Source organism: Ctenocephalides felis, unplaced genomic scaffold, assembly GCF_003426905.1.
Source record: "Ctenocephalides felis isolate EL2017-DRISC unplaced genomic scaffold, ASM342690v1 CF-g0.4_SCAFFOLD_01604, whole genome shotgun sequence".
Classification (NCBI taxonomy): domain Eukaryota; kingdom Metazoa; phylum Arthropoda; class Insecta; order Siphonaptera; family Pulicidae; genus Ctenocephalides; species Ctenocephalides felis.
Genome location: NW_020537758.1, coordinates 52,965,466 through 52,980,006, shown reverse-complemented (window position 1 = coordinate 52,980,006; position 14,541 = coordinate 52,965,466). Strand labels below are relative to the sequence as shown.

The 14,541-nt window shown below is 27.3% G+C and overlaps 1 protein-coding gene across 3 annotated transcripts; it reads right to left on the bottom strand.

The window, feature by feature from the left end:
* Window positions 1-267: 267 nt before the first annotated feature.
* On the bottom strand, window positions 268-13,620 carry LOC113373260. 3 transcript variants are annotated; one of them, XM_026613561.1, is made up of 8 exons: window positions 13,199-13,620; window positions 6,661-6,769; window positions 5,076-5,166; window positions 4,481-4,673; window positions 1,435-1,654; window positions 1,119-1,309; window positions 781-987; window positions 268-549 (listed from the first exon to the last, which is right to left on the bottom strand). In XM_026613561.1, exons 1-8 carry the CDS (start codon window positions 13,307-13,309, stop codon window positions 328-330), a joined length of 1,344 nt encoding a protein of 447 aa, XP_026469346.1. In that variant the 5' UTR covers window positions 13,310-13,620; the 3' UTR covers window positions 268-327. The 3 variants fall into 3 exon arrangements, with proteins under 3 accessions (XP_026469346.1, XP_026469347.1, XP_026469348.1); XM_026613562.1 differs by having other exon boundaries at window positions 1,131-1,309; XM_026613563.1 differs by having other exon boundaries at window positions 6,694-6,769.
* Window positions 13,621-14,541: the final 921 nt, after the last annotated feature.

Below are 14,541 nucleotides of genomic sequence, written 5' to 3'. Positions count from 1 at the left end.
TAATGAATATCAAATAATTCAATTTAATAAAATAAAGACACATCTATTTCAAAAAGAAATTTACATTGCCAATTGAGTAGTAAAAATATGCACTAGTGGAAAGAAAATTGATATATTATATGAATATTGCATTGTTATTGATTTATTAATCATAAAGCATATATTTGCAACAAAGATAAAATCATAAATGACATAACATTTTAGGTTCAAATGATACCTAAATAAAACCTAATTTTAAGTTAAAAAACTCAAATAACATCTAGACTAAAAATGGCATAAATTATCAATTTCTATTACACAACTAAAATATGCATAATTTCCATCGTATTATTTAGTGGAAGGATAATAATATAAAACTGTAGATCCCGGCAGTTGCCAATGTGATGCTTGAAGTTCAATGAGTTGAAGAAGCGTCTTTCTAATACTAGGTTCCATAGATGTACTCAAGAAAGCATCTCTTACTTGACGCAAAAGTTTGTCAAGCTGATTTGGCATATGAATTTCCAGATCTCTTCCAATGCATGTTAATACAAAAAAGAGACATTCGATCTGTGGACCAAAACAATTTTTCTGTACATTCAATATATTTATAAAATTTTCGATTTTCTTTAAATATAGTCACTATAAGAGAAATAAAGTAAAACATGTTTATAGCAATTATTTTAAAAACGGTTAAATATTTTTTAATAACAAATTCAAAAACATCTATTAAATAACTTATTTTCTACATATTATCATAATATATCACATATAATCCAGTAGCATTATGAAAAATTATACCTCTGACAAAGATGAGATCGGTGGCTTCACACATTCTTCACAAGATTTGCACAATAAAGTGAGTAACACCATAGGTGGTGAAATTCCATCACATTGGGTTTTTAATTGCAATTGCCTTCTCTTCAACTGAGAAAACATTTCCATCAAGAAGGCCATGAATGCTGTAAATCTTGTACGAGACTTTGTTTTAACTGAGAGACGTAAAATCTTGAAAGAAAGAAAATATATAATACTAATATTGTCATTTACGGTAGTTAATAACAAAATAATTATTATTTTACGGTAGTTATTAAAAAAATAATTATTATTTTCATTAGATTTATTTTTTGTCTGCAAACCTTGTCTCTTTCTTGGTACCACTGTCTGCATGTATTTATAAGTGTTTCCAAGAATGTTTCTTTTTTTTCACTCGCTATAATTTTTATGCAAAGTCTAGCTGCTGGAAGAGCATACTTTTGACTTTCTACAGCACGTTGCATCAGACTATTTGAAAGATTGATTAGAGCTCTAGCAGATAACTGATTTGGATCTGTAATTAATAAATTGAAATATTAAATTATATTAATTATTAAATATATATTGTATTGCAATTATTATTAAGTTGCTTATCATAATTTTTTCAATACCATCAAAAATATTGATTAAAAATCATACCTTCACAAGCCAATGTAATTATCTCCTCTATTTCTGCAGGAAAGGGACCTAAATTAGGAACATCTGAGCTAATGTCGAGTCCTAATGATAAGCTCCTAGCTAGCGAATCTGCAGCAGACATGCTTTTAGATCGTTGAAGACCACCAGGTATTGTTACTTTGTTTTCCACTCCATTTGCTATTGGTGTTTGCTCTAACTTGAAGTGAACTTTCGGTGTATTCTTATGAAGAAAAATAAATATTAAAAATTCTTCTTCAACATGTCTTCTGAAATTATCAGCAAGACTACATACTCAATTCTTATTTCTATATAACTTTTTCTTAAATTGCAAAGTAAATGTCGTACATAACGTGCAGGAATGACTTTAAGTACCATTAAGAATAAACTTTATAAGAAAAGTAATTCAAGCAGCAACATTAATAGATTGTGTGAGTAAAACTTACAAACAAATGAATGTAGAGCATTGCACTGTAATATATTTATATCTAATTTAGATACTTTTTCACTCATAAGTAATACATTGAATCACAAATGTGAATAAGTAATTAAACGGCTGGTTTGTACTATAAGTAGTTGGCATTTATTAACACAATCATTATACACATTACAAAATAAAAGTTCAAATAATGTTATCAAAATAAATATAAAATCAGTCTAATCATAAAATATTCCATTTTATACATCGTAATTGAGTTAGTTCTACATTTTTCCAGATCACTTCTTGGTCTTTGGTCTTCCTCTCTTGACTACTCCTGCCGCTTTTCTGGCTTCTTTCTCAGCTAAAGTTTTCTGCACTTTTTCTTGTTGAGCAGATGTCAATATTTTCTTTGGGCGCCCCCTTTTTCCAACTTTTCCAGGGGATTTAGTAGCTGCTTTACCGGCTTTGGCTTTGCTCTTTGCAGGAGATTTTTGTTTTTTGGCAGGAGAGTTCGCCTTTTTGCCGCCCTTCTTAGATTTTGTTTCGGTATCAGACATTTTCACAGAATATAACTCGCCGCAACGAACGAAAAAAGCGTCAAAGATAAGATGTCTTCAAATAATTGTTGTAAAAAAGCTTAACTAAAACTTGTTCAAATCAACGGTTTGATTGCAAAATAAGAAATAAAATGGCGCTCCGTCTGTCGTACCGCTACGAGCTCTTGTTTACGACTTGAACTTATGTAGCCATACCAAGGCAGTTGTTTAGTGTTGCCCAATGCGAATTCTATTTGTACACGAGCTAAAGATGCTTTCACACGAGTCAACGATAGAAATTTTTCACTCCCAACTTGTGTTCTAAATAACAGACATTTTAAATTCAGAACAATTAATTGTTCTGATTTTTAGAATCGATTCAGAACGCTTGCAAATAATATTTTTCTTATTACAATATCAAAGTATCTATTTAGAATTCATCAATTTAATCTCTGTAAAATGTAACAAAAAGCTGCATTTGTGATCACTTTGTTACTTAAGAAAAATCACAGACAAATCTTCAATCTCGCAGCTTCCTTAAACCCTCGATGGCTTTGGAGTATAACACACGAAAATTTAACAATACAATCGTTAAATGTTTAAATAAAAAATTGATGATTTTCTAAATATATTAATACTGGATTTCACACTATATTTGTCGTTTCTTTATGCTTGCCATTTTTTAGATTTATCTCATTTTAATTAATTTCAGAGATTATTCTCTTTTTGCATTTGCATCTGCAACTGCATTTGCAACACATAAACTATTTACAAGATTCCTTAATTGTCACTTGTGTTTTAAATCTTTAATATAGTCCAAACACTATGTGAAATTATAAACCAAAAAGATCTATTTAAAAAATATTAAGAATCAATTGTATAATATAGATTTATTATTCGACTTAAGAACTTGTGATAAATAATATCATATATGTATATATGATATTATTGGGATATTGTCTATATCCCAAACGATATAGATAATATCCCAAATATATAACGATAACGATATATCGTTAAATGTTTAAATCAAAATTGATGATTTTCTAAATATATTAATACTGATTTCACACTATATTTGTCGTTTCTTTATGCTTGCCATTTTTTAGATTCATCTCATTTTAATTAATTTTAGAGATTATTCTCTTTTTGCATTTGCAGCTGCAACTGCATTTGCAACACATTAGGTATTTACAAGATTCCTTAATTGTCACTTGTATTTTAAATCCAAATTCCAAACATTCCAAACACTATGCGAAATTATAAAACAAAAAGATCTATTTAAAAAATATTAAGCGTCAATTGTATAATATATATTTATTATTAGACTTAAGGACTTGTGATAATATCCCAATAATATCATATATATAAATATATGGAACATATATATTATATATTTTATGGATATTTTGAACAAATTAAAACTATATTTCATTTTATGTTAGGTTTTAAAGGAGTTATGTTTCAAATCGTTATATCTACGCTCATAATATATGTGCTCATGAAATAAGTACTTTACAATTTAGTCGTGCGTGCGTGCTTTTTTATTGAATAGGGGATATTTCACCCCTTGTAACGAGTTTTTCTTTATTTGATTATAATTAAGAACTAAACTGTGTACCTCATTGATGTAAAAATCTTCTATTAAACATTGTACAGAAATAATTTATTAACCAATTGAGTAACTGAACAATATATGTATTTCATCGGAGCTGCTGAACTACTTTATATAATTTCGGACGTTATAACATATCCTACATATCAAAAATCCAGTTATTGGCTTCAGAACCGCCATATTGGCTTCATTATTTTTTAGATATGAATAATTTAGCATACTGATACCCATCTTTTTTAGTACGATAAAAGTATAAATGTGAATGTTTCACAACAATTTATGAGTTATTTCGGTCTCAATGATTCTTTAAATTGTTAACTATTTGTTAATTTCTTTTACAATTCAGTCTTCTTATATATTAAATTCATATTTTAATTTAAATCATTTGATTGGAAACATTTTTGTTTCAGATATATTCAAATGGCTTTTTCAATTAGATAGTTAGTCTTGAAAAATTAAAAATTTATTTAAATTTACCTGTATAATATGAGCTGATGCAGAAGTCATAAGTGGAATTGCTGGTATTTGTGGAGACATTTGTCGGTTGTTGTTCTTCATTCCATGATGATTATTATTTGTCTGATGCCGGAGTCCCATAATATTGGCACTTTTCGAATGTTGTAAACCATGCTGCATTTGATGTTGATTAAATGGCACGTTTACACTAGATCTTCAACAAAACAACATCAATAATTAGAAACGAAATTTAATTTACATTTAGTTATAGACTTTGAAACTAATATGTTCAGAATCTCACTTCTCTTAGCTAAACTGTTTTTATTCAGTCACTATTAGTGTATTGACCTTGTTTTCTTTGTAATTTTATTGCTGTTTCCATGCATTATTATTGTTTTTTTGCAACAAGATGCAATAAAATTCAATATTAATTTAATATTCACAAATTATGTTTAGCACTTAGATATTGCCATATTTTTTTATAAAACAATAATATTCTATTCTGCTCATGTTTTAGGCACTTTTTTATCTATGTTTGGCATACTCTTCTTTTATCTATGTTTTGGAATTTTTACATTATAAGTGTCATAAATATCGATTAAAATTATCCAGTTACCTTGAAGTTTGCAGATTATGTTGCTGCCCCATCGCCATCGTAAACTCTTTCGCATGGACGTTCAACTTGTTCGGTCCATCCACACGAACATCTATTATAATAATATTATGAATATACAATAGTAAGGCATATTTTAACGATGTTTGAATATATAGGCTTTGAGTATATACACATATTTTTATTGATTATCGAGCTTCGAAACACAACCCAGAAAAACACATTTTCTTATAACACAAAATCTAGTTATAGGGCATAAAGTAGAAAGGTTATTATTTATAACTTTTTCGTTATAGATCTGAATTAAAATTTCTTCCCAAAATTTTAAATAATTTTGGATTTTTTAAATTGTTTTTATGTTGCTGCAGGTGTTTTATTAAATGATGGCTCTTTTTACCAATATACGATATACGTATGTGTTGAATCACAATCTGAGCAATTAGTTTAGCAAACCACATTTTTCGTTCGATATTGAAAGTGGTTTTTGTTATTGTAAAGACAGGATTATTGTGTTGAATTTGTTAACTAGATATTGTGCTGATTTATAAAGTTATTTTATGTATGGTAAACAAATGACACCAGAGTCAATTTCTAGTCTCCAAGTTTTACTCTTAATTTTTAAACACTATCGTTACAATCTAAATTTTGTTTATTATTTTGTTTATTAACTTATGGATTTTATGATAATAAAAAAAAACAAGTTTTTTAGTAAAATCTTTTTACTGATGTTATGCCCGTTTATCGGACTCTCGGATAATCAGCTTAATAAGTAAACCTAGAATACATTTTTCTTGTTTTACACAATAAATACAATTGTTAAAAAGTATTAAAACAATAATTAAAATTTTAATCATTTAACCAAACCAGAAAAAAATTACATCGCAATCTTCGAAACACTATTAATTTTAAAGAACAAAAATTTTTCAAATCAATTTTTCGATGTTTTCAGAACATATGAAAAATTTTTCAACGACACTTTTAAAACTGTTCAACCTATTGTTTATACAGAGAAAAAAATTGTGACCTCAGAAGATTTGCTAAATTTCTTTATTCGTTTTGTATTAAGAAACGAAATTCCGCCATAGACCTTATAACATATAGTATTATAAGGTCTATGAATTCTACTCATCTATCACATGACAGCTGTCAGTTTATTATTAATTTTATCAAGAATAATTCTATGTCTGCGACACGACCTTTTCCTTTTTTGATGCATTTTGCAGTAGTATTGACCTTGCCCTGTACAACAGTTCAGTTTTGGTAATGATGGATTAGTGATCAAATATTCAAGGTGTTGTTATTTTAGTCAGTTTTTGTTTAAAATAGTGTTTTCTTATTTTGAAAATAATAGTGTTTCGAATTTTGTCGTGCTTTGTTCCATCGTGGTTTGGTATGTATATTTTTACTTACTAAATTTTAAAATTAATGCAATAGGAATAACTATGATATTAATTAGTTGTTGATAATATCTCAGTCCACTTTAATTTAACGTGTTAATAGATGTTTGTATATGTGATACATATAACAAATTTTCCGAAGATCTTTCGATAAACAATGTTTTAAAATAGCCCAGTAGTTGAAAACTTACTAGGGGGCCTATAGATTTCAAGAGATGGCTTGCCTCTTTGTTGATGATTGTAGTGATGTGCGGGGCCATGACCGTGCACGCTACGCCTTTTTGCTGCGCCATCCCTCATCTGAAAAATGAATATTTTAAACTAAAAGCGAACGAAAACCTTAATAAATATTATATTAAAGATATAAATATAAATTATGCACAAAAATGACCATATAAATTTATGCATCGAGTTTGAGTTAAATCTGTAGTATTCTGTTTAAAAATAAATTTGGCTCGGATTTGAGGTTGCCTTCGATAATTTAATCATCTATAATCGCTGTTAGCATAAGTTCTGTATATTGTAGTTGTAGTTGAATCTGCGCAATATTTTCGTCTTAGTAAAAGTAGTAGTAAATAAACGTATCACAGATTAAGTCCGTCGTACAAAAGAAAATTGTATTAGAAGAGAATGAATTTCATATTAGTCAACTGTGATTGACTGATATGGTCGTCATGGAGAGTGACAGAATTCTGTGCATTTAGAATAATCGTCATGCCTATAAATCATTGACCATTAGCTATTTAGACAGCAATTTTTGAGAAGAAGAAAACAAAATATATTTCTATGTTTCAGGATATTTAGTATATTTTGAAGCTACGCCGGTATAAAATAAGTAATTGATATTTTACCTCAAAATAATACTAATAAAATTGTGCGTACAGTTCAATGAGTGTGCACTGGTTAAGGTAGAATAAAATAACCCTAAATTGTTACTTTGTGAGTTTAAAATATATTATATTCAGTGGTGTTGTCGAGCCGGAACATCGTTCCGGCAAATAATTTTTGAGCCGAAACGCGTTCCGGCAAAATTTTTTTTTTTTAAATCGCTACTACTAGAAAATGATTTAATAAGTGAATTTTATAAATTATAATTCAACTAATTTTTATTAAATGTTCCTTTTATTGTAATAAACATGCATATATGTGCACAAAATGGGTTTTGTAATGATTTTTGTTTCTTTCCTTTTCGAACGGAACCGGAACAAACATGAGAACCGATTTATAAACCGGTTTTTAAATTTCAGCGTTCCGGCAAAAAATATTAAATTTTAGCGTTCCGGCAAAAAAAATATTAGCACAACACCACTGATTATATTGTCTAAAAACATACTCCAATAACTAACAAAACATTTTTTTCCGAACGCCTAGGCCCTTAAAATTATTGTGTAAATATAGCGGCCAATATTCCTTTTTTGTTATACTTTTAATTACAATATATCATACCAGGATAAATTCAGCAATTGTTTTGACTTTATTACTTGGCTTCTGAATGGATTGCAACCCAGTTGTTATCCAATCCAGTTGTAAATAATTAACTATACTCGAAGAATTTATTGGCATTTTTGTGAATTTATATGCAGCTATATCCACAAGGAACGATTTTTACTTGAGATCCAAAACCTCAAGTGAAAATTTGACATCAAAGCTGCCCGATGTCAGCATATAAAATAATAACTACATGCGAGTTAAATTTTTAAAACTCAAAACTCAACTTCAAATCATTACAAATTGAATGTTTTTTAGATTATTCAACGTTCTCTCAAAAACTCGATTTGTATTTTTTGCACTCCTTGCTCTGTATCTTCATAACGGCTGTACCTGCCTTTGTCTAATCTAATTTAACTAATCAGCACATCTCCCTATCAATAGAAATCGAATGTTTTTTGAACCATTCAAATCGGTTGATCCGTGCGCCCAAAAACTTGGACGAAAAAATGCGGACATACAAAACGCACACACACATCCATTTTTTCTGAGGTATGCCAAAATGTTTTTAATATATTCATGCAATTTTAATAATACACTTATCCTTAATAATATATTGTTGCTGATATTTTTAATGTGATTTTATTAAAATCACTTTCAATCAATTTTATACTTTTTTATTAATTTACTTCTAGTGCTGCCTTTCTCAATGCTTGATTTTTGAAAAATATCTTATTTGTCATAATGAAGTTTCAATTCAAATATCTGAGAATTTATCAATACTCTTGTTATTTTCGGAAACAGGAAATGTTTGTTTTGTTTCATGTTTTAGAAATTCGTTACCATTCCCAGAGCCATAAATTCAAATATCGAAAATTTCGAATTATCAGTTTGCTGAACATCTGAAAATTATACTGATAAGTTAGTCTAAATAATATATATAATAAATGTAATAATGTAATAAATTATAATTTATTTTTCATTTTTTATAAATTATTTATGACATTAAATTTATACGTTTCCAATCACATTAATATATTCTAAATGTATAATTAGTAAAAATGTTGTATTATTCAAATAGTAATTTACTAATTGCTTATAATTTAATTTAAATATATTTATACAATAGAGTAATTTTAACCGTAATATGTGACACAATACAGAGAACAATTGCATTCAGGTTTTTATAAATACATTTCAACCTCATACTAGAAACATTTGGTACACTTAAAAGATTCCTACCATCGAATTCTATTTTAATCCATGTGAATGAACTAAAATATTCTGAATTTTTATAGTTTCCTTTAAACAAAAGCAAATTAATATAGAAATATTTATACTTTTCTTTTGAAAGTTACGTTCGATGGATAATTATTATAAAAGTCACATGAAATACAATGAGGCATTATTTTTTTAATAATGGTGAAGCAATATCTACAATGTATGTATGAGATGATGCATTAATTAAAAATTAAGTACTTTTAAAATATTATAGGCCTTTGAAAAGTGGTTGATTTATAAAAATTCTTTGAAGTTTGGAAAAATGGGTTGCACTTTTTAGAGCATTTAAAAGGGTATTTGTGCATGCACTATATTAATACAAAACAGATATAACGTCTGTTTAAAAAAAATGCATTATAAGTCTGTTTAGACTTAGTTATATCTGATGTATGTAAGTATGTATCAATGTATCCATACATACACCAGACTTACTTATAGTCTGATGTATGTATGGATACAATTTTTCGTCCACGTTTTCGGGCGTACGGATTAACCGATTTGAATGGTTCAAAAAACATTCGATTCCTATCGATAGGGAGATATGCTGATTAGTTTTTGGCAAAGGCCAAAACAACAATTTTTTTTGTTCCAAAATTTTTTTTCATTTTTTTTTCAGAAATATTTTTTTGTATATCGAAAATAATTCAGATTTTTATTTTAATTCTGTTCTAATATACTTTAAACAAATAATTTCAACCTTCCAATTCAATTTATATAATTCTTATGAATATTAGACAATGTTACAATATTTATAATAATCTCTTTTAAAGCATTTAATATTCCTCGATCATTTCGTTACGGTACGGGAAGTGGGTGGGAAAAAAGGGCAATTTGTTTATGAAATGGGCAGTACACAAAATTTTATTACTACTGTGATAAGTTACATATTAATTTTTTTGCAAATTAGCACGCGGCTATAAGTGAAGTCGCTCGTTCAAGCAAAAACTATCGAACCATTCGAAAATAGTAAATATTTATATATAAATTTAGAACTGGTAGATTTATGTAATTATTGAGTTCCTCCCAACGTGTTTGTTCAGAGTAAAAATAGCATGGTGATCTATTCGATTTTTGGAAACGCTGCTCTAACTTACGATTAGATTTATTTTATAGTTGTAGGATGATAAAAACGCTTACTGAGCGTTACATAAATTTAAATCTTAATTCTCGTATAAAGTTTAAAGTATGGCATGCCAAATTTTAAGCAAGAAATGCAGTTAAATTGTAAATTGACATTCACAGATACGTAACATGATTTTGTCACGCCTATAATGATATAGGTTTTGCCATCAGGCACTCCCAAGCAATTAGTTCAATGTTCAATGACATGGCAAAAGTAATAATTTAATTATGAATGAATACGTTATTACGCATGTGTGCAATAATGTTCATATATGTTTAGCATTCATAAAAATTACATACAAGTTCAAATACTTGTATGTAACTGTATATGTGTTTATATTCATTCAAAGAACCAATTTAATATAAAGCTAAAGTGTACTTTAGCTGTGTGACGACTGTCACTACAAAAACTTTGCACAACCATACAGTGTCCCACGTCATATATAGTTTAATTGTAAATTTATAGTACTAATATAAATATATTTTTAAAAAGTCATCTACCTTCGGATAATGTTAATATTACTTAAAATGTATATATTTATATAAAGTGAAAAGACTGAATGATAGATGTTGATATTTCAAATTTGAATTCGTTCGATATCTTTGAATTACTCCCATACTATTTCATCATGCATATAATGTGTACGTTATAAATATGTTATGAATGCGAAATGCATTGTATGTAAATTATTTCTTAAGCAAATTGATTACGAAAAGAATTACTGTTCCGAAAGTAAATTAATCAAGTGTAGTATTATGAGACTAGGACTTCAACTGAACATTCGATTTTTTACGGATTCCTAAATTATTATTACATTCTAGAAATCGCTTCAGGATTTTTTCATTTAATGTTTTTAACAAAGTCACAAATAAGTAAAAGTGCGAAAAATAATTTATGTAAGTTATAAAACAAGATTTTTTACCAAATAAAAAAGTTATATTCTGTATTTTAAATTCAATATTACTTCTATATTTTAACTTCAATAGTAAAGTAGATGTTTATAAAATTCGTCAATCTTGAATTCAAGCAACTTGTAAGGCTATATTTGGCTTGTAATGTTATATTTGTAGACAAAACAATGGATCCAAGGTTCATTTGGTGTTGAATACATGAAATATCATATATGAAAACAAATGCTATCAAAAAAATCAAATAAGGTTTAAATACAAAGTTAATTCACAGATATCGATACATGTTTTCTACTTAAACTAGATGGCCCGACAAACGTTGTCCTGTACCCATTTCTACAATGTTTAAATATAATATACTAATATTTACCGTTTACATAAAAATAATGTTTTTTAAATTACTCTCACGCTAAAATGCATATACATTTATAATGTGAGCGATGTTAAATGTAGAACTGCTGAATAAAATGATGAGTCTCAATTCCCGCACTATATTGGAAATTTAAATCTTTTAAACGGTATAACATAACCATAACCATACATAACACTGGTACTTCATGTTGGATTAAATTAATTTAATTTTTTAGTATTTAGGATATCCAAAATAGCATCTTAAACTTCTCCTAATCGATATTATGGGGCCGAATTGTATGTATTCATCTTTACTTTCCCATTTTGTTGTTATAAAGTGAAATTTTTATGAATTTTAAAAATATTGTGGAAAGATTAGTAAAAAATGCAAAGAAATTATATATTGAAAATTTAATATCCGAGTCTTGTGTTGGCGCCCCCTAAGACGTGCGCTCGTATTTTTTGCATGCATCGCATCAAAGGTAGGACCGGCCCTGATTAATACTTAATTTCATTATTTACCTGAATTAATTTATTATATTCTGTTCATATGTGTATCAATCAATCTGCCATACATATACTGTATTTTATATTATTTTAATTTCTGGCACATCTCAGCTGCTTTTTGGCAATAATAATGTAGACATTTCATTTTTTATTCATAATTATAAATTTATTATACATAGTCTAATATTGTCTAGGTTCATAAGTAAATTGAAATTTTTGGCAGATTATAGTTTTCATTTATTTTCAATACAAGCAATGACATGTCGCTTTTTGCAATTTTTTCCATTTATTTCTGCACATACATCCCAGTACCCTATAATCACATACATCCTAGAAAATTTCCTTAACAAACTTCAAAAAGATTTATCAAAATCCGAATAATCGTTTAAAAGCAGCATACAGTGAGTGCTTGTAATTTAATATGAACTTTGTATAATAGCAATAAAGCTCAAATTGATTCTACGTTTTAGTTAGAAAACGTTTGTATGGAAAAAAGAAAACGACCGTTTTTAGAGTTTTTCCGGCAATTATTCGATTTTTCGACCTAAGAACCATCTTTGAACTTCAATGAGCATTTTAAAAAAAGAATTGGCCAAATTGGTCCAGGCGTTGTTGAGTTATGCGCTTACCACCACATTTTGCGATTTATTTTTATATATAAGATTGGCATGAATATTAAAATTAATTAATTACTTTGTAGTTGTTTTCAAGGTCAAGTTTATCCTATTTGGGTATTTTTTATGCAATTTGCAAACAATAGGACAATACGTAAAAAACAAGATTGCTAATATCATATTCGTATAAAATGTTATAAAACAACTTATCTTATATAAAAATTTCCTTGCAGCATCTAAAGTGTTCTAAAATAATGAACATATTTATGTAATATATGTAGACAAAACGAATTAAAATTAATGCAGAACATGAAAAAACTGTTTTGCACGACTTCACTTATAAATAGAATAGTATCTTTTGTATGATAGAGAAAACTCGTACAACATTTGATTCAATAATAAAGCATTCAATGTAAGTTCATAATTATCAATAATGTATAAATTACAAACAAAAAACTTTTAAACATCTAATAAAAATTCTGTCATCAGAAAAAATTAGTAATAATTAATTAATTACCTGATATTGAGATGGTGGTCTAATAAAACTCCTTTCACGCATAAATCCCGGATGAAACTCCGGCAGACGTCCGCTTCTTCTCAAGGCATTCAAATTATCGGCTTGAGCCATTTTTTGAATTTCGTTTTTTTTTCGATCAAATAATATAAATATAACACTAACACTCACTATATAAATTTACAATTCACAATAATAATTATTCTCGGCGCGCAGTAATATTTTTTATTCACTTATTTTAATAATAATTATAATTATAATTAGTATCTATATAGAATTAATATGAGGCACTTTGTTTAGATATAAAACTTACAAAAATATATTTCGACTAGCTACGATATCACAAGTTTTATCTTAGACTTTGTATAATTATTATATAAATATTTTATTTACATATCTTAAATTATGTATAATTATTAATTATTAATACGAACGTTAATCTTTTAAATATTTTTAATTACTAACACCATGATCATGGATTTTTATGTTCAAATCTTTATTAGATTTATTTCTGCAAACTTATGACGTCGCTGAAATGTAAACAGAAAAACGAATTAATATGACTAATATAAACAAGCAATAATTAAAATTTCACCAATACATTTTCAATAATAATGTTCCACACATAACTCAATAAAGATTAAAACCTGTTAGAATGTTAATGGAAGATAATTAATAAATTATTAAATTTACTGAATTTATTTCCAAGTAAAAGTTAATATTTTTTTTTAATTTTATCTTGCAAGCCATATTCTATCTTTAAAACGAGTTTAGGAAAAATATATCGTTTTCAAAATCTAATTATGCATGAGATAATTTGCTTTAAGATATAATTAATAGAATAAGAGAAAATAAATCTTGTTATGAAAGTATCTCAATCGTCGTGATTGATATTTTCCTGATCAGATGACTCGACACATTTCTATAATAAATTTATTATTTTTAATAAATGTTACCAAATAATAATGTATATCTTATTAATTGGCAGTTGATCTGCAAAATATAAATTCATTTTTAACAATCAAATTAAGTGGAACTGATGGCTGCTGCTTGAACTTCATAAAAAAATGAAGATGAAAAAATGAAAAAATAAAATGAATATGTTTATCACTGATAATATTAAAAACATTTAGAAGCAACACCCAACGCCCTTCACATATGATGTATTATCCTACTTCAAAATTAATATTTAATTAAATATTAGTTCTTTTAAACTGTAATAATTAGTATCTAATTAACACATTTAGCACATTTATACGATTAAATTCAATGATGCTCTGCGAGGACTTTGTATTATACTCTTTTATTAGTATATAAGTAAATTAAATAGTGTATTTATTGATGAA